Source organism: Pelodiscus sinensis, chromosome 1, assembly GCF_049634645.1.
Source record: "Pelodiscus sinensis isolate JC-2024 chromosome 1, ASM4963464v1, whole genome shotgun sequence".
Classification (NCBI taxonomy): domain Eukaryota; kingdom Metazoa; phylum Chordata; order Testudines; family Trionychidae; genus Pelodiscus; species Pelodiscus sinensis.
The window spans coordinates 27592281-27613928 of NC_134711.1; the positions used below are offsets into that span (position 1 = coordinate 27592281).

Consider the following 21648-nt stretch of genomic DNA (forward strand, 5'->3'; position numbering starts at 1 on the left):
GATGTGGAAACACTTATATTCATGCCAACTTCCACACACTTAAAGTATTTGCAAGATTTGGACCGAATTCATTATTGTATTCTTAAGCAATTCATAATATCTTTATGCCATTCAGAAACTCTTAAATAATCAAAACACTAGAGATAAATAGCTCCTGCACAAGTAAGCCTATTTAGTAGGTAGGGATCATTGACCAAGGAGGTGCTCATTTTTAAGGGGTGAAATTCACCCGTCCCTACACAAAGCCTGAGCAAATCAGCTATGTGACAAGAACTGTGATAGTTGGAGGGATGGAAAAGAACTGGACAAGTCATTTATTACAAATTTGACAAATTTCACTTTTTTGTGAATTGTCCAAAAAAGTTAATACTTTTCTTCACTGTGTTATCTGAAATTATTTGACATAAAATTTCTGTGGATAATTCTTTGTAGCTTATTCACATAAAGCCTGTTCAATCATTTAATATTCAAAATCTGAGCTGTTTTGAATGGGCACCTAAACATGTTCTGTTCCTTTAACACTTAGAAGCAAGTTTCCAGTGTAGGTACTCATGTTTAGGTGTTCTATGTTTGTTGTCTGCTCACATTCTCTTTCAGACAACTTTCTGAATAAATGCATTTGGGAGAATAGCCGTGGAATATGAGTATAAAGGTAGAATTCATCAGATAGAATTGCTTTATGGAAGGAAAATAGCCAGTATTTGTCCAGTTCTACAGGGAATTCACTGAGACTCATGGGCTGCCCATATGGTCCATCCAGTCATGGCATCCTCTGTGCAGTTCAAGGGTACAAAGAACCCCTTGAATAGTCTCTTTACCCCACTCCCTCCACAGTGGATTCTGGGGAATATGAAATTCAGAGTCTTTGATGAGACTTCTATTCAAGAGCAAATTTCACCCTAAGTGAAGTAAATAATTGTCAATTATTCAAATATGTTTAAAATCTCAACTGAGCCGGAACATCACCTGATCCCACATTACTAAGTATATATTACCTTCCTTCGAAAATACGATTCAGCATTTTGCAAGCACTTTCAGCCACTTCAGGGAAATGTGAATGTTTCTTCATTATATCCAATGTATTCATGTGTATTCCCTTTGCCAACAGAACCTTTCTAATATTTACTACAAGATGAGAAAAAATTAAGTAAATGAATATGAATATATTAATTTAGGCTGTGATCCTGCAAACATTTAAGCATCTTCCTAACTTGAAATCAATATGACTTCTCACTTGGTTGAAGTTAAGCATGTGTGTAAGACTGTAAGATAAACATCTTATTTATAAATAATTTCTATACATAAAAAATAAAATGTGAAATGGTATAGAATGAAATAGAATTGTATTTGCATAACTTTGCCAATACATTTAGGATCTCAAAAGTGCCTAATCAGTACAAATACAGCCAATTTTTTTGCTAAGTCATTATTATGAGATGCAGAATTTACCACTGAGTCTATTTTGGTTGTTTATTTTATTTCAAAATAACTTTTACTGTGACTTGTTCTTCAGTGATCATGCAGAAAACCTAGAACTTCCAAAAAAAAAAAAAAAAAAAAAAATACCCTTCACATTTTGAAATTAGGCCCCCAAAATAAGTATTACTTTCTGCATGGGTCTTAAGTCTCTCAGATTCACCAACACAACTTCATTTACTTTAATGGAGTCAATCCATAACGGAGGCCAGATTCTTATTCAGATTAAATAATGAGTATATTACACCTGAAATAACACTGCAAAATAGAATAGTCATGTTTATGCCACATGCATCCTGCAACAATCATCATAACTATCATTAACTCTTCCTTTCACAAGCCAGGATGTAGATTTCAAACCATTATGTAAACTGACTATAAATCGTATTTGTAGATTTCAAGACACTTCTCCCCTATCTATTGTTTCTGTGCTAAGTACATTGTTTTAAAAGGAGAAAATTAAAGAGGCAAAATTGAATTAAAAGGAGAAAATTAAAGAGGCAAAATTGAAAGACATTGGGATTCACAAAAGAGAGTAAGATTTAGGCATTAAGCTCCCACAGAATTTAAATGCGAAACGGGTGCCTACATCCCTTAGGCTCTTTTGAAAATCCCAACCCTTGCACAATGCTCTCTCACAATTGTTACAGTAAAATTATATAGCATAATATATGCATCATGTGTGTGAATTGCTATAGCTATTAATATCCAAATATATAACTTTTTGCGCACAAATAACCAATACACCTGCATAATTTGGGTTTATTTAGAAAAAGATATTGTTATATGAAACAACATTGCATTATACAGGTAAATGGCCAAGAGGTCTACTGGCAACATAATGTACCTGTGGATTGAGATTAGGGTGCCATTCTCCAGTTTCACTCTACCTCCTAAGGGGACAAACTATAGCCCATAGGCCACATCTGGCCCATCAGACCCTTCAGTCTGGCTTCTAAGCTCCCTCTGGGGAGCTGACATGGGACAGTCTTGCCCAGGAGCTAGCCCAACTCTTTAGCAGTACATTGAGCAGGGCCAGCTGGTGATCCAGTCACCTGGGGAGGCTAACCCACAGTCTCTCCCCTTCTGCAGCCCTTCCCCGCCAGCCTCAGCTCCCTCAGAACCTGGGCAGTATGCTCACTAACAGCCCGATGCTCCAAGGCAGCAGGTCAGTAGATCTACTAGCTCCAATGCTCCAGGTAGTACTGTCAGGGGGCAGAGAGCACAGGGAGTTGGATAGGGAGCAGCAGTCTAGCTCCTGGACAAGACTATCCCAGGTCAGCTCCCCAGAGGGAGCAGTCAAAGGGCATGTTGGGTTAGGAGGTGGGAGTTTTGTGGAGCGGCAAGGGTGGAGGGAGCAGAGAAAGATTGGGATGGGGAGGTAGAAGTCATAAGGGGGCAGTCCAGGGGAGGTGGACAGGGGATGGAGAGCAGGAGCAGGAGAAACAGGGAGCAGAGGCTGAGCCATGTCTGGCTCTTTTGGACGGCACAGCCTAACCCCGCCTTCCCTATCCCACCCTACAGACAATTTCAGGACCTGATGTGGCCCTCAGGCCAAAATGTTTGTCCACCCCTGCTCTACCTAGTCTATCAGAACAGGACCAGAAACAGGATGAGGATCATGAAACTAAAAACATGTATGTGCATGTTTAACTTTCAGTGCATGACCAGGCCAACTCTAAGCCCTCATGGTATTATGTAACAGTATCCTATAATATCGTTGTAATGAATTGTTGCTAAGGGATGAAAGTGAAGCCCAGAGAATCTATTACTAAATTCCCTTACCATTTTGTTCTGACAAAGTTGCCAAAGCATTAGCAGCTGCATGAAACACTTCTTTTGCTGTGGAATGCATCAGCATGGCTAGCATCACTTCTCTGTGTATGGGGTACCTTTCACAGAAATAAATAAAATCACTGAATAAAAGCCATATGATAATTATAATACATTTTTAGGAAACTATATTAGAATTAAGTGAAATTATTCTTTGCAGATCATAATACTAGGGTGATGTTTTCCTATAGCAACAGTTAAAGAGAAAGACCTTTAAATAGTTGCAAACTGCATATATTAGGCCAACTTCCTATCACCCTGAAATTAACGTGAATTTTGTATAAATGCATGCAACAGAATATAATAAAATGTATTTTTCATTTGGCTATAATGGCTCTCTGTAAAGAAGTGAGAAAGATTCTCGGTCTCTCCCATGTTTTGCTCCTCTTTTCTGATTCCAGTAGTGCCCTCGCACCTCAGTTTTCTATCTACTTTGGGGGAATTATTCCTCAGCTTTTTCTTCCAAGATACCAGGTGGTTCAAGCACCTTCTCCAGCCCTAATCAATTGGGAGCAGTAGCAAAATCCTGCCTTCCTGCCCTGTCCCGTTTTGATGAATTAGAAAGCAACAGAAGGAAAACAAAGTCAATTAATTAACCAAAATGACCTAACAATGAATTTTGAATGTTCCCATGCTCCTAAACATAAAGTTCAAGTTATTGGTACTGACTGTTTATCTTCATCTCCAATTTTTTCATGAAGGTTGCTCTGGTACATAAACAGACTGTTCAAAGCCCAACAGGCAGCCTCCTGAATTTAAAACAAGAGCAAAACAAAATACTTTTGTACCCGTTACAAATAACTTTAAAAAATTCTAATATAGTTCCATTGTTTTTGTCGCTCTGTTGAGGAGGTCAACATGTTAAAAACAGAAACAACAATGAATAGCTAGGAATAAAAATACTAATTCAGTCACAATTTGTACTATCTAGGTTGTTAGGACTACAAAAAGCCTCACTTTATTTTTCATAACACACGCATCTATAAACACACACACACACACACACACACACACACACACACACCCCCTCATGTTCTCATTGATGGTTGTTTTAATTTCATAAATAGAACTGAGGAATTTCCCTGGCTTAGTCTTTTTCAACAACTCATGCACCATCTGTTTTCCTAACTGTCCTAATAACAACTTGCTAGGGGAACAGGCACTGATTATTTAAGTTATATTACTCTTATGCTCTCCCCCTACCCCCAAGACTATGTCTACACTGCAGGCTTCTTGCGCAAAAGCGCGTCCACACCGCCATGTGCTTTTTCACAAGGGATGTGCTTTTGTGCAAGAGCGTTCATGGCAGTGTGGACACTCTTGCGCAAGAAAGCTCTGATAGCCATTTTATCCGTAGGAGTTTCTTGCCCAAGAAACCTCTGTTGCCTGTCCACACTTCCTTCTTGAGCAAGAGGGCTTATTCCTCATGGGGAGCGGAATAACTCTTACACAAGAAGCCCTCTGTTGCGACACCTTACTGTACATTTACTTGCGCAAAAACGTGCATGCAGTGCAGATGCTCCACACGTTTTTGCACAAGAATGGCTGTTCTTGAGCAAGAAGCCTGCAGTGTAGATGTAACTCAAGAGTTGAGACTCTCGGATAAAAATCTATAAACACTTTTGTTTATGTTCTCTTATACTGTACTACTATAAATGCTACAGGATAGGATTCTGGCCCATACTTTAATCCCCTGCAAGGCCTTGGTCCTTTGTACCACATGTGAAATACACTCTGACTACATATGCATAATCTGCAGAAGTGATTGAGATCAGGCCATTGAGGAAATTAACAAGCATTGATTCCTAACTCCAGTGCAATCATAAAGAAGAGCTTATTCACGTGAGAAAACATTATTGTGTTCAAATATGAATGCTAAGAATGGAGTAAGCCGACGCTATGCTGACCATGACTAGGGATGTTAAATTTCGATTAATCAACTAATTGAGTATTCAATGGAATTTCCATCGACTACTCAATTAGTCGATAAAAGGTAGAGTGGGGCACTCACTAGTCCTGCTGTGCCTCTGCCTTTTAAATGTAGTAAGAGCCACCCACGGATCTTACTACATTTAAAAGGCAGAAGAGCAGCCGGGACTCAAAAAGTCCCTGCTTGCCCCGGGGTTCTTGCCACATTTCAAAGGGAAAGGCAGTATGGGGAACTTGGTTCCTGTTCGCCTTGGGTTCTGCCTCTCCCAATATGCTTATGGGGTAGTCGACTAGGCGCTTACATCCCTACCTGTGACCAACCAGTTAGTGTAGGCTAGAATAAATCATTTTCAGTATTATGTTAGCTAATAATGAAGACTACAAATAGGACACATTTCCCTTTATTCAAACTTCCCTTCACTATAAATACATTATTAGTCAAGATTCACCTACTGATTTGAGAAATATTTATTCTGTTGAGAGAAGAGAGCAAAGTATTCTTCATAAGTGGGTCTCACTCTAAGAAAAGGTGTAATTAATAGTTGCAATAGAAAATACTGCAACAAACCTATTTTATTACAAAAAACAGGACTATGTAGCACTTTAAAGACTAACAAGATGGTTTATTAGGTGATGAGCTTTCGTGGGCCAGACCCTCTTCCTCAGATCAAATTGTGGAAGAAAATAGGCATGACCATATATACCAAAGGGATACGATCAAAAAAAGTGAACACGTATAAAAAGGACAAATCAAATTTCAGAACAGAGGGGAGATTAATATCATTAGCTCACAGACATGTAAGGTGATAATTGGGGAAGCTATCTTTGTAATGGGTAAGGTAATTCGCGTCTTTGTTAAGACTCCGGCGTAAAGTGTCAAATTTAAGCATGAATGACAGTTCAGAGGTTTCTCTTTCAAGTCTGGTGTTAAAATACCTTTGAAGCAGGATGCAGGTAATCAAGTCATTGAGACAATGCCCTTTCTGGTTGAAATGGCAAGAAACTGTTTTTCCTTTATGATACTGTCTGATATCCGTTTTGTGTGCATTGATTCTTTGGCGAAGCGTCTGAGATGTTTGTCCAATGTACATAGCAGATCAACGACTTGATTACCTGCATGCTGCTTCAAAGGCATTTTAACACCAGACTTGAAAGAGAAACCTCTGAACTGTCATTCATGCTTAAATTTGACACTTTACGCTGGGGTCTTAACAAAGACGCGAATTACCTTACCCATTACAAAGACAGCTTCCCCAATTATCACCTCTAATATCATTAGCTCACAGACATTTACTCCCCCCCACCCCCTCCCCACTCAGTTCTGAACTTTGATTTCTCCTTTTTAGGTGTGTTCACTTTTTTTTGATCATATCCCTTTGGTATATATGGTCATGCCTATTTTCTTCCACAATTTGATCTGAGGAAGAGGGTCTGGCCCACGAAAGCTCATCATCTAATAAACCATCTTGTTAGTCTTTAAAGTGCTGCATAGTCCTGTTTTTTGTTTCAGCTAGACTAGACTAAGGTGGCTACATCTCCATTACTATTCTATTTTATTATCTGATGGGATTTATTATTATTTTGTGACAAAGTATTTATTAACAATATTGATTTATCTTCCTTTTTTAAAATCATGGAACCCTCTAACAAGTGGTAAGAGTCCTTCAATGAAAAACAGTGGGGCCACGTATATAAACTTTTATCAGGAGAAGTCATCATTAATAATGCAGCAAAACCCAATCTTTATTTCTCCAGACTACACTTTTAATACAGTTGAGAGAATTAAATTTGTTCCACACCATAGCTTGTGCATTTTTTTTTAATTTTCACATCTGTATCATGCTAAAATTCTCACCTGTACATCTATGTTTTTTCGGTGCAGTTTTAATGCTTTATAGCATGCTTCTAGCCAATATAATTTTTCTCCCTCTTCCTCTTCTTTTCTTTCTTCTAAGTCTTCGTTTAAAAATATTGTTTCCGCTTGAAAATAAAGTAACAATCAATTCTTATTGTGAAAATGAAAGATTTAGGACATGTTCTCTCTCTCAGGTTTGCAGGTGCTCAGATGGCTAAATCAGATTTAGCTTAAGCTGATTTTACCAGAGACAGGTGAATATAAGCCAGTCCCCTCTAGGATGGATGAAAACTTCTGATAAAACGAATTAAAAAAAAAAAAAACTTGCAGAAATTGTATATGACATGAAAAGATTTTAAAAAGTTGATTACAGACAAGGGTGTTAAATTAAACTTAGTTATGTCTCAGGCCATCTTTCTAATTTAAAAATGCATGCACATATATTTATTTTCATGTTCACTTAAGGAATACTGCAGATGCTAAAACATAACCCTAGGACACTTCTATGTGGCCATTCATCCCAGAATCTCCATGATCTTCTAGCACTCTTCTGAAGGGCATACTGAAATGGCTAAGAGAAGTACTGGGCAGGACTAAAATAAAATGTGATTTAAAACAAACTGGTTTAAATTTATCAGTGAATTCCAAGTGCTTATGAAAATGAATGAAAATGAATGGATGCCAACATGATACTAAAGATTACACAAAGGCAGTCCAGTTCTGTTACCTGCTACTCCTTTGGAACCCTTATTCAAGTGAGCAACCCAGCTGAAGGCAGTGTGACACAGAATTGTTCATAATTTCAGCAGTTATAGGTTTATGTTCCTAACAAATAGACACCCACACTTGAAACTTGTGGCCTTAATGCAACTTCAAATAAAGCTCAAAAATTTCAGTTTAATTCTAGAACATCTGCCCAGAAACAGATGCAAACTGCTGTAGTGTTACTCGTATACCGATACACAAACCCATCATCAACCTTGGATTCAGAATTCTTAACTTCACTACCCTCACAACAGTTTATTTTTATATACAGACTATGAACAACAGATGTGTTAGTGCTCAACAAAATGGTATGGCAAATGAGAGGAGGGTAGGTGATGTGGTTAACTGGTATGGATACTGGCCTGCTACAACAGAACAATGAGCTCTAACAGGTAAACAGAATAAAGCACTCTTTCATACCTAGCCTCTTTAACCTCTAGTCCTGATTAAAAATCTATGAGTGACAAAATTGAGAAATTACGTTAGCACAATAACTCAATACACAAATGTCTGACTGTCTAAGTTCATTTAAGTAATTAGGAAGGAATTTACTTACTGAGGAGAGCTAAACAACTGAGTGCTGCAGCCTGTAACTTTGCATTTGTAGAGTATCTTATAACAGCCTTCACAATGACTTCATGTACTTCATTTAATACCAGGATGTTGAAAAAATTTCCTAAAAGTAGATTAAAATGTAACAAATCTTTATTTTTTTATTTTATTTATTTAAATATTTTTACCCCATCTTTCTATTTAAAATATTCAAGGCGGCCTAGATATAGACCTAGATCTATTTAGGTAACAATAGTAGTAGAAGTAACAGTAGCAATAGTCAGCATGGATTTGTCAAGAACAAATCTTTTCAAACCAACCTGATAGCTTTTTTTGACATGGTAAACAAGTCTTGTGGATAGCGGTGAAGTGGTAGATTTAGTATATCTAGACTTTAATAAAGCTTTTGATACGGTCTCACATGACTTAAAGAGGAAGTGCTTGAGTGCTGGCATCTGTACAGGGTGGAGTCAGGGGGCAATTTGTTTGGAGTGTCTGACTTAACTTGGTGTATGGGGGGGGGGCTGGGGCCACTAGTGTGCTAGGAGGACATTTTCATGATTACATTTCAAACAAAAGTTTGCACATAAGTGTTAAAAGAATATTTTCTTTAAGCCATTAACAGTGCCAGAGGGATAGCTGTGTTAGTATGTAGCTAAAAAGAACAGTAAATAGTACTAAGGTGCTGCAGGCTTATTTGCAAGCTCTTGGAAACATCCAAATGTCTACAAACCCTGAAGCCATGTGTTAATTTGTTCTGTGGCTTCTACTCTTCTTCCAATGGAAGAAAGCTAATTCCCTACCTTTGTACAGCACCTTTGTAGTCACTAAGGGTACTCCACAGCAACTAGTCACAGATGTCTTGTTTTAATATATTTTATTCTACACATATGGTGGACTGCTTAAAACATATGTATATATTGCATGTGTGTGTTTTCTTTGTATTGTTGGTGTATATTGACACACTACCACAGAAGTCCCCAACGCAGAGCCCGCTGAGTGACCAGGGCCGGCCCAAGCCATTCTTGTGCAGCCCCCCAATGCATAGTACATGAGCGGTCCTGCCCCCAGCCGTGTGGCGCATGCATGGCACCACCACTGGCTGTGCAGTGCACGCGCAGCCCCGCTCCTGGGTGCATGAGCAGTCCCGCCGCCCAGGTGCGTGGCCCACACGCAGCACCGCCCCGGGTGCGTGGTGCCTGCGCAGCCTTGGCTGCGTGGCGCATGAGCAGCCCCACTCCCGGGTGCCTGGCAGCCCCAAAAGGCTGGGGACCACTGCACTAACTCAATAGTGGTGGTGCACATAAGAAAATTCAACCTGCCCAAGGATAGAAAATATTAGAGGGAACACTGTTTTACACCTATGGTGTCTGCAAAGAGCTAGGTGGTCCACGGGCCAAAAAGTTTGAGAATCACTGGGCCCCATATAAACCCAAACTCAACACGTGACCCGCGGGTGGGATCCTTTGAACATGGCCTCCATTGGGAACATGCTCCAAAGGTGTCTCCCAAGTGTGGCTGAGCACTGAAAGACACAAGCAGATGGGCTGCTGGAACAGACGGGTACAGGGTGTCGGTGTTTCTAGCTGCCAGAGAGGAGATGCTGGGAGTGCCAGGGCATTGTGGGAAGTGCTGGTTACTTAGCCTTGTGAGCAGAGCCTGAGAAGTGCTGACTGGCTCACATTGACTGTATTTGGGTCCAGTGCTGTGGCCGGACAGCCCTGCCTCTATTCCACACGGACCGACGGACTTCTACGTGGGGACATCAGCTCTGCTGGGAATCCAGGATGGGACTCCCGGCCACCTGTCCTTTTTTGCCTCTTGTGTCTGGCCTGACTCACCCAACTCCCCGCCCACAGCAGGTTGGAGTGCTCTAGCTTGGAAACTTTTTCTGAATAAAATCACTCCAAGAAATGCACAACCTGAAGCTTCAAGCTAAACACCCAAACACTGGTTTACAATCTGCTTTTTAATAAGAAGCATTAAAAATGGCAACAAAGAGGAAACACTTTTTGGATGAACACATGGTGATACGTGGCCCCCAGGGCTTCCAGAGTTGAGTAGCCCTGGCATAGAGAGTACAGGCAGTCCCCGGGTTACGTACAAGATAGGGACTGTAGGTTTGTTCTTAAGTTGAATCTGTATGTAAGTCGGAACTGGCATCCAGATTCAGCCGCTACTGAAACTGATCAGTTTCAACAGCGGCTGAATCTGGACACCAGTTCCGACTTACATACAGATTCAACTTAAGAACCCCAGGCGTCCCCAAGTCAGCCGCTGCTGAAACTGATCAGCAGCTGATTCCAGGAAGCCCAGGGCAGAGCAACTCTGCCTCAGGCTTCCTGTAGTCAGCCGCTGATCAATTTCAGCAGCGGCTGACTTGGGGACGCCTGGGGCAGAGCAGCTCGGGTGCTGCTGGGTTGGTCCAGTAGCGCAGCCGCTCCTCGGCGCTACTGGACAGCACCCCAGCTGCTCAGCCCCAGGCATCCTGATTCAGCCGCTGCTGAAACTAATCAGCAGCGGCTGAATCAGGACTCCTGGGGCAGAGCAGCTGGGGTGCTGCCGGGTTGGTCCAGTAGTGCCAAGGAGCGGTGCTGCAGGACCAACTGGCAGCACCTCACCTGCTCTACCACAGGCCCCGGGCTTTGCTCCACGTCTCCCTGGTCTTCGGGGGGGGGGGGGCACTAGCTGCGTCCCCCCCCAGCAGACCAGGGAGACGCGGAGCAAAGCAGCGGAGGACCCGGGCCGGACCGCGGCGCTTCCAGACAAACAAAAACGAGTCAGCTTTCCTTCATTCTCCCCACTTTAAGATGCCTGGTTCACCAGGATTCAAGAGGCGTGACTCCTGTAGAGACACCATGCCTACCTCGGACGAGCATTCCTCTTGTATAAAGTGCCTGGGAGAAGGCTCTCTCTCTCCCAGAAGTGCTCTCATTGCTCTAATCTCACTGCGCGAGCAAGACAAGACAAGTCAACTGCATCCAGACTTTCTTCTATGGAAAGTTCTTCCAGCTGGCTTGAGATTACTACCCTGCCTCAACAAGGACTCAAGAGAGGGAAAACAATGCAATCTCAGACAAGAATCATCCCTTCTTGTCTACAGACAGGGTAAAGACAAAAGCCAGGACTTCTCTAGCCAGATCCCTGCCCTCAGCACTGAGCTACTCCAGAGTGAGCACTGCTGATAAGCCTAACACTTCCGGCACCATGCTGATGAAGCATAGTTCACCTCATAAATGTGTGCATTTGGAACCTAGACACAAGTCCTCAACACTGGCATCATCATCATCATCATCACCACCAACAGCGTCATCGCAGGATGTGGCACTTAAGACCACACTGAAGTCAGCACCGCAGACAGCGTCAAAGCCGACCTGTTCTGATATGCTGCCTCCTAGGACTCCAACACTGCCACCGGCACAAAAAGCACCATCATCAGCGCCAATCAAGATGGCATCACATAAGGATACATCAATATACACCCCAGCACCAACTCCGCATATTCAGGCTGATGTCCAATCGGCATCGCATTCACTGGCATCAGTCCACTCAATATATTCTCCGGATCTTCTCTGGCACCATCGATATCAATGAGCGCGGTAGACACGGGACCACAATGTCATTTTTCATCCCAACATTCCTCACCAACACAAAACCACCTTCCTTGGGAGTCACGATCAATTAGATCCACTCATGTACCACCCTCTCCGCGTTCGTATGATCACCACTGGCCATACACATCACCTCCATTCCTGGAATAATGGCAACTATGGGATGCATGGTTGGCCTACAGGACTCATCACACAGCACCTTTGACTCCTGAAAAAAGGCCTGCTAAGACCCCACCACACCAGACTTGTGACACTGCACCCAACTCTCCTGAACCACAGCAGTCTGAGGAGGAAAAGCCCATGTCGGAGGAGTCTAGAATCCTTCCACCCCCTGCCCAATAACTCAAGTTCATCCCTGAATGAAGCAATAATCCCCATGACCACAAATCCTATGGACTATTTAAAGCCATTCCAAAAGTTGTTTAAACAAATGACCAATGCACAGGAGGTAGACTTAGAAGAAGTGCAGGAGAAGTAATATAGGCTTCTCTGCATCCTACAGCCTTCCAGATCCTCAAAAATAGCTCTTCCTATGGACGAAGCCATTCTCAACCCAGCCAACCCATCTGACAGACACCCACTTCTATCATGCTCACTAACAAGAATATGTGGGCTTTGTGGCGTCCTTCCAGGAGCTCTGGCTGGCCTAGTGTGGGCAGCAGCATGCTTTACCCTCGATGAGGTGATGGAACGTATGGAAGGTGTGCACCTGACTCTTCGTTCACAGCTACACTCAGGGAGCCAGCCAGTAGAGGGATGTGCGATAGAGCATCCAGAGCAGGAGGTCTTAGAAGTGGAGAGGTGTTTGGCCATCAGCCCTAGGGACCCATCACTGCCTAATCTACTAAAAGAAGGAGGAGGAGCTCCAGACCTTTGATGACATTTGAGCACAGGGTGCCTTTGTTCACTCTTACATTCATGTACTACAGGAGATCGATTGTGGCTCCCACGTCTTCTATGCACAGGTGCAAAAGAGAGGGGCTAAAAAGCACATTATCTTTCTTTTGATGGAAGACTACACCCTCCTCACAGATTGGGTGGAGTTGTGTGAGAGGGTTAAGAGCTTTCTATGCTAACCTCTTCTCCCCAGATCCCTCTACCTCCTCCAAACCAACCCCACTAGGGGCTCTAACCATCCCTGTACTACTGACTCTGGCTGCTAGGCCTTGCTGCCACAAGTGCAGGGAGATGTGCCATGGACTCTGGCGGCTAAGGCATGCTGCTATGTACACAGGGAGATATGCTGTTGACTCTGGTGGCTAGGTCATGCTGCACTGAGGCAAAGTAGTGGTACTATTGTCTTTGAATAGTAGGACGCACGTGGGGTTGAGCTCCAAGTGAGGGGCTTCAGATACCTGACACCCCTTCCAGAGGGGAACAGGCAGGCACACCTTGTGACAACTGGGGGAGACTGGGAATTCAACATGATCCCGCCCCAATATAAGGGGAAGTGGAAGTGAATTGGACTGCCGAAAGCCTGAGAGACTGAGGAAAAAGACAAAACAAAACAAACACACAGATAGATCCCGCCAAGTTTTTAGAATGGCAGACACTGAATCTCTTCAAGTCTAAGGAAAGGGTAGTTTAGGGCCCAGCTTTCCAGGATACCACTCCCCAAATAGAATCACATCCCCAAAGGAATTATTTAGGTAAGCCCCCTTTAGCAATGAATTGAGGCACTGCCTACGTGATATTCACATGCAGGCAGATCTAAGAAAAAAACGTGGAGAGCAACATCAGGATCTCTACGCTATTTTCATCAACCTGACCAAGGCATTAGACATGGGCTTTGGAAGGTACATGGCCAAACTGGCTGTTCTGAAAAATTCATCAGTATAGTTTGGTCCTTTCATTATGGCATGCTGGATCGTGTACTTAACAATGGAGACACATCAGCACCTTTTGAAATATCAAATGGTACAAAGCAAGGATGTGCCCTTGCTCCTTTCCTGTTCAGCATTTACTTTTCAATGATGCTGTTAATTGCTTTCAAGGATTGTGCATCAGGCACACTTTATTTAGTTGTGAACTGATGGTAGCATTTTCAACCTCCAAAGACTCCAGATTCACACAAAAGTGTTCACTGCAAGTATCCATGACCTTCTGTTTTCTGGTGACTGTGCATTGTTGGCTCATTCAGCTGAGGATGCACAGGAGCTTTTTGATCATTTTGCTACTTCTGCTCACCATTTTGGATTCACTATGAGTCTCAAGATGTCAGAGGTTGTCTCTGTTCAGAAAGAACCCAGCACTCTAGTGATCACTGCTGCTGATATTGTCCGTAATGCTGTTGAGAAGTTTTGCTACCTTGGAAGCATATTATCCTCCAGCATAAATGCTGATGACAATGTATCTGCTCAGCTAGCCAAAGCCAGCGCTACCTTTGGAAAATTAACCAAACACTTATGGAATGATGGTGTTAAACTTGATACAAAGGTAACAGTTTATCAGGCAGTTGTCCTGAATATTCTGTTGTATGGCTCAGAGTCATGGACCATGTAAGTCTTTGCCACATTTTGAAATTCAATCAATTTGGTATGGATTGTCTCAGGAAGATTGCCCATGTGAACTGGTGGGACAAAATTCCTTACACGGAAGTCCTTAACCTGTGTGGTGTCATGGGCATGGAACCAATGCTTATTGGTCATGTTATGAGGCTAGATGATACACTTACATGAAAGATGATATTCTATGGTAGGGATGTTTAAAAAGCAGTTCATTAGGTAATCGATAAATACCTTAGCAGTTACACCATACAGACTCTGCAGTATAAAGCTTATACTGCAGAGCCCACAGCACAGTGGCTTTATACTGCAGAGCCCTCAGTGCAGGGCAGCAACTGGCTCCCACTTGCCACCCCAGCCCTGGAGAGCCGGCTGCTGCTCCATGCCATGGCTTCTGATACAGAGCCAAGAGGGTGGGATGGCAGCCAACTCATGCATTTAAACGGTTACATATTACATCCCTATTCTGTGGCCATCTTGTTCATGGAAAGTGTTCTACTGGTGGTCAGTATAAGCATTATAATGATATGTTAAAAGCCACCGTGAAGTTATGTGGCATAGCTCCCAGTGATGTGGAAATCCTAACTAAGAACAGATCGTGGCAAATTATTGTACAGGCTCTCAAGTGCTTCAGAAGTCAATTTATCCAGACATTACAAGAGAAGTGTAGGATCCAAAAAAGTGTGTACAACACCCACAGATGGTGGAGTTTTATGTGACATTTGTAATTGGATTTGCTGATCGAAGATTGGTTTAGTCACTCACCAATGGCACCACAGAAGATGAGTTCCTTCGATCGATGCCTCAGTCTATACATACCGCAAAAATGTTGTAATCAAGACATGACAAGTAAATCTTCTGCTTTATTCTGCACTGATCAGGCCTCAACTGGAGTATCGTGTCACGTTCTGGGTGCCACATTTCAGGAAAGATGTGGACAAATTGGAGATGTTCCAGAGAAGAACAGTCCCATGATCTATGATTCATAACAGTTCTATGATTCTATAAAGAGGCTATATAGCTATATCCACATGCATAAGACATGCATACTGTCACTGAAGAAAAACAACATATGAGAAAGTTAATTTTTTAGAAATAGTAAGTAAATTTCTTTGTGAAATGCAGATAACTGGCCAAGATTAAGAAAAAATATAGAAATGGGTTCTTTGTTTTTTCTTCTTCATTCATGTAGGAAGAACCCATGAGGAGCCTCTATATTCCACTGAGTCCTTTAAAGAGGATTTTATCTATCTTCAGATGAAACTGGCTGGATGTGACTCTCTAGTGCCCATAGACACCAGTCCTTTGGGCAGCTACAGAAGGTGTTAAATAAAGTGCTCACCTCTATCAAAAAGTAGAGCCTGGAACTACTGCATTATTTCCAAACTGTTCCTGCCTTCAGATGACTAACCATAGTATGGACCTGAACTCTGATTTCTTAACTGACATTCGTCTGATTCTATAAGGGAAGCTATTTAACTGTTTTGACTTGTATCCTGAGATATAGATTTCTCCACACAAAAACAGATCAGAGTTTAGCACAAGCTTCTAATTATAAATACATAGACACACACACACACACCATTTTGAAAAAGTAAAAAGATAAATACCTTTACTGTAAATATAATGAGCATCTCTAAAGAGAAGTATTTGCTATGATATGTGCAGCATTTCCTATTGTAGATTCACAGTGTGAGAAATATAGCAAAGAAGAAATAAAAACCAAACTTCCCTATCCCACCCAAGGAAAGGTAGTAGTACCCACTTCATTCAACATATTCTGTTAGTTACATCAGTTGTATCTGGTATTTAATTTTGTTTAGTAATTCTTAATTGAGAGTTAAATCACTCTAGCAATATGACAATTTTTTTAAGAGGCATAACAGTTTTCTCTAGTCCTTCAGATGAAATGTAACACTTCAGATGAAATTCATGGTCATTACAAATCTGATGGAGCTTTTCTGACACACAAGAGAAAGCTAATTTTGCTTACTCCAACTCAAAGTTGATCCTGGAAGGGACTGAGAACCCTCAAATTTCTATTGCCTTCAGTAGGAGACAAAACACAATCAGCACCTTGCAGGACTGAGATTTACAGCTCAAAGTCAAAATAGTACTTAAGCATCATTCTGAAATGTCTCACTTAATTCCCCTTGTAAATGGAGATAGTATTTTTCTTCACTTATAGAATCTTCAGGCTGGAAGAAACCTCAGGATATTGAGACCAGCCCCCTGTCCAAAGCAGGACCAACCCTAACTAAATCATCCCAGCCAGAGCTTTGTCAAGCCAGGATTTAAAAACCTCTAGGGATGGAGATTCTACCACCTCCCTAGGTAACCCATTCCACTACTTCACTACCCTCCTAGTAAAACAGTATTTCCCAATATCCAACCCAAATCTCCCCCACTGTAACTTGAGACCACTGCTCCTTGCTGTCAGCAGTCACTACTGAGAACAGCCTCTCAGAATGCAGTGGTGGCCTGTTCTGTTAAATAGCTGTTTCTTGCTGCATTTTTAAATGTAGCTCACAGGCATTTAGGTGCTTAGGTATAAAATGGGTTGAAAGTCTCTATCTAGAGGTTAATCTAAAAGAGAAAAGTATGAATAGTCAACACATATAATTAACACATTTTGTACTGTATATGCCTTTAAATTACCAAACCATGTTCATACCTACAAAAGTGGTGATTCTGTCTTGTTGCAGTTGAACATGAGCTATTAACTTTGCGACCTTTTACTACTTATCTATTTTATTGTTCAAATTAGAGGAGACAGAGCAAGATTTAACTTGACTATGAGTTACACCAGGCTTAACAAAAGGTAAAATATCAACAAGTCAGTCTGACACTCCAGAAGCAGCTAAATAATGCAGGAGATACAAATCCATGTCCTAAATTTGCACCCAAACGTCTCAGGCAAGCAGGGGATTCACACACTATAGAACATAACAAAATGTCCATTATGAAGGAGGAAGAGTATCTTGTTCTGCTCTTAATAAATTTCAGTCAACTATGAAGAATTGCTGTGATCTAGAAACAGCAATTACCAACTTTCCTTGGCCAGATGCAAGGTTATCTGATGTCTTTGGGAGCACCTTAAGAAGAATGAATAAGATCCCAGAGAATTTTTTCTACAACAAAATATAGTTCTATCAGCTGTTTCCTCAGGTATTCAGCACATGCTAAGGCTGCTAATGTGCCTACAATTACACAATTAACTGATAAGCCAAGGTTTAGCCGTTAATCCTGTGTACTACATGCATTCCCCCACAACTTGCTGCCTCTATATCAGGATCCGCCTGCCCCCACCTTGTCCCTGTGCTGCTGCCGCTGATGGAGAAGCAGCAGCGCGGAAGGTGAGGGGGACAGGAGGGAGCCAATACACATGAGGAGCCGGCTTTCAAGCCAGCTCCCTGCACTTAACAGCTTACGTGGATCCACCTGCACTGCTGCCTCAGAGGCAGCAGGATGGAGAGAGGGGAGGCTGCTGCGGAGCGGCTTCTGTTCAGTTACATGTTGTCTACCATCCCTAGCATTAGCACCTCAAATATGAAATCCTAGAAGGAAATATCTTCCATAGCACAATAACTCTAAAAAGAAGGATTTGTTACTATGCACACATAGGTGTTATTGTTGCCTTGTGCTTCTCCTCTGTTTGTTGTATCTACCTCTCCTCTCTTGGCTTGTAATTAGACTATGAGATTTTCAGGGCAGAGGCTGTTTTTTTGTTCTGTGTTTGTACAGCATTATAACTACATGACTGGGGGCTCTGGAGCTACACCAATACAAACAATTCTTTATTTGTCTGGCATGATATAAACATTAATTCTACTCTAAAGGTTATCTGGTGGTATAATCTTGTCACTAGCAACACTGTCAGCAATTAAAAAAATAAGCAAACAATGAACAATTTCTGTGTAAAATAGTTTCATTAACTTACCCAGCGTAAGTTTGTGCAACAAACAGCAACTTACTTCCTGAATTGGTTCACTGTCAGGAAATGTTTTCATAATTTCCATTATGACATTGTAACATCTGACATTTCCAGACATGAGCACTTCAACATTGTTGGCTAAAAGTAAAAAACAATGTTGTTATGCTTCTTAAATAAGAACAATTAAATTATAAGATTTTAATATATACATGTCTACACCAGGGTAGGGAAACCTTTTTTGGGTTGGGAGCCAATGATCCATTTAAAAAAAAAAAAAAATCAGTGAGAGCCTCACACAAGCGAGAAGCAAAAAAGAAAAACAACCCCCCTCCCCACTGATGTGGCCCTGACTGAGAAGCAGAAAGACACTCTCTTCACCCATCACAGCTGGGGGAGGGAAGGAGTGTGGGTGTGGCGAGCTAGTAGATTTTGTGCGCTCCAGCTCCATGGTGGATGGCAGGGCGTGGGGAGAGTGGCAGCATGGACTCCCCAGTGCTGGGGAGGAACCTCGAGAGTGGGACGCAGGCAAGTGGGGGCTACTTATGGCCACCCTGAAAGATATTAGATAAACCTTCACTTTCAAATGCTGTTTTAGTTAGGGATATTTAGTAAGTGTAGTCGACTGCACAAGTAACCAATAAACCTGGGCTTACTGGTTATTCCTATCGACTACACGCACTCCCCCCTCTTGCTGCCTCTGTATCAGGGGCAGAAAGGGGAGGGGGAGGCAGGAGCTGATAAAGGCTCCCATGGAGCCACCTCCCCCATCTCCCCCCGCTGCCTCCTACAGAGGCAGCAGTGTGTGGGATGGGGATGGCAGGAGCTGGCACATAGAGAGAGCCACCTTTTAAACTGGACCTCCACACGTGCCAGCTTCCACGGAGCTGTCTCAACCCCCACCTCCTACAAAGGCAGTGGGAGGAGGAGCAGGTGGGAGCCAATGCTTGGAGGGGGCAGCTTAAAAGCCAGCTCCCAGTGAGCACCAGCTCCTCTGCCCCCTCCCCTTCTCCCTGCCTCTCATAGAGAAGCAGCAGCACAGGGGAGTAGGAGGTGGCGGGAGATGGTACATACAGGAAGCAGCTTTCAAGCTGCCTCCCCGCACATATCAGCTCCCGTAGAGCCACTTGACCACTCTCCCACCTCTTTATCAGTAGGTAGCTACCCACAAGCAGTGGCTCCCACCTATCTCCCCCTCAGGTATTATCATGGAACGACTAACATTTCAAGCAGTTATACGTTTATATAAATACCCGATAGTTAACATCCCTAGTTTTAGTTCAACCAAGCATCATTTAGAGTGTGAATTGTTTCTGATCTGCTTCCATTATATATTTAACCATTTAACAGAAATAATACTTTTTGATCACATAGCATCTTTCATAAGGAAGTCCCCAGGTGCTTTACAAATCTTAATTAAATCCATAAACAGGTTTCTTTGTACATTTTATAGATGAGTAAACAGAAGTATACATTATTTAAGAGATTTGCCAAAGAATATACATCACTTCAGTGGCAGAACCTAGAACAATACCCAGAAATGTTGATTCCTGCACCACGCTCTAACCCATTGTAATTCTAATCTTCCCTCTTTTGTAGGCAAGCTAACAAAAGCTTGTTTTGTCTGTTCGCTTTGCCCTTTGCTTGTTCAATGGATAGCTGAACAAGTCTAAGCATTATCTAAGGGATGCTTCTGGCTTTTTGAATGATTTGCTAAAGTGCAGTTTTTAAATGATAAATATTTCTATGCCTAGTTTCAAGTGTAGCAAACAACAACAAAATATTAATGATTAGTGAAAGAAGCAAAGAAAACCATGTTAATAGAAATGGGGGCTAAAAAAGGCAGATATGTCTACACAGCAATTAAACTTCCCCAATTAGTGAGCATCAGCAGACTTAAGCTTGGACTGTAAAATACACAAAGTAGACATTCAAGCTTGGGCTGGAGACCAAACTCTGAGATTCCATAAGGTGGGAAGAGCCACAGTTCGCTAGAGTTCTGAAGTAAAAGGAATATTTTGTTTCAGCACCAAGTAACCACAACGTTTAGTTAATAACATTCTTAGCAGATGAGAAACCTACTTTATTTTCAAGCATTTACTTTTTTGATTTCTTAACTGACAAACTAAACCTGTGTTTAACAAACAGTATTCTATAGACTTCACAAATAATTATAAGAGTAGTCCAAATATACAAAAGAATTTGAAAATTTGTACTCCAAGAAGAATAAAAATAGAGTGGATCTTAAATAATATAACAACTGAGCAATTCTAAGCCTGTGCGTTGCCAACAACTGTGTAGGACAGAGTGGGCACAGAGGAATTCAAAATTGCTCCCACATTCTAGTCTCCCACCATCTCTTAACTCAGATTTGCTCAGCTGCCTAAACCAGATCTCCTCAGATGCCAAAAGCCATTAAATGCACCAAAGCCTATGGCTTTCCTTTGAACTACTCTGCAAATTTATCAGCCACAATACATAACAATTGAGAACTGAATGATCTAGTGTGAAAACTACAATACTATAGTACTGTACTTACATGGACCAGCTAATGAATGTAAAGAATAAAGTGCAGGAAGTACTACATCTTCTTTTTCTCTAAACTGTTTAAACACATTCAGTATGATCATGTGATCTTTGCTTTCAACAAATTCAGTCAGCTGTTCTTCTGGTACTAAATTCAGAAGCAAAGAGAGATGCTGTAAGGAATGCTTTAAGGAAACAATATACGTGCACAGCTCGATATTAATTAAAAATCAATTGATTTTTTACAAAGTTTTTAAATGTTTATTTTATTCATTTTGCACAAGGTAAAGTGCCCTAACACCAAGAGCCTTTTAATATTTGAGACTTTTCTAAGCCTTGTCTTCTTTTGGGCTAGAACCTTTATGATACAATAATCAAGGAAACAGGAGTGGTTACACTTTTTTAAAACACCAGTTGAATGCTCTGTTGTTTACAGAAGTAAGAGATCCTAAGGCCATGTCTGCCAAAGCTATAGCAGTGCAACTCTATTGGTAGACCTGAACTTCTGCAGCATGTGTGGCAAAGACATACATTTTGCTGACATTGGTGGTAGCGTTGACATAAATGGATTACAAACTCGGTTTCTCTTAACATGCAGTGGAGATGTAGTGTAAAGACTGGTAATTTCGTCATTACATTAAAGTATGAGCTATTTAAGCAGAAAAC

At 41.8% G+C, this 21648-nt stretch overlaps 1 protein-coding gene across 2 annotated transcripts in view; it reads right to left on the reverse strand.

Annotated features, from left to right (window-relative positions):
• Window positions 1–21648, reverse strand: part of LRRK2 (leucine rich repeat kinase 2) — a 121927-nt gene that overhangs the window by 84352 nt on the left and 15927 nt on the right. For both annotated transcript variants that reach the window (XM_075927384.1, XM_075927389.1), the window contains exons 6-12: window positions 20996–21130; window positions 18466–18597; window positions 8415–8534; window positions 7094–7218; window positions 3979–4058; window positions 3262–3368; window positions 996–1125 (exon numbers count right to left, since the gene is read on the reverse strand). In XM_075927384.1, the coding sequence (XP_075783499.1) occupies window positions 996–1125; window positions 3262–3368; window positions 3979–4058; window positions 7094–7218; window positions 8415–8534; window positions 18466–18597; window positions 20996–21130 (829 nt within the window). The remainder of the gene's footprint in view (window positions 1–995; window positions 1126–3261; window positions 3369–3978; window positions 4059–7093; window positions 7219–8414; window positions 8535–18465; window positions 18598–20995; window positions 21131–21648) is intronic.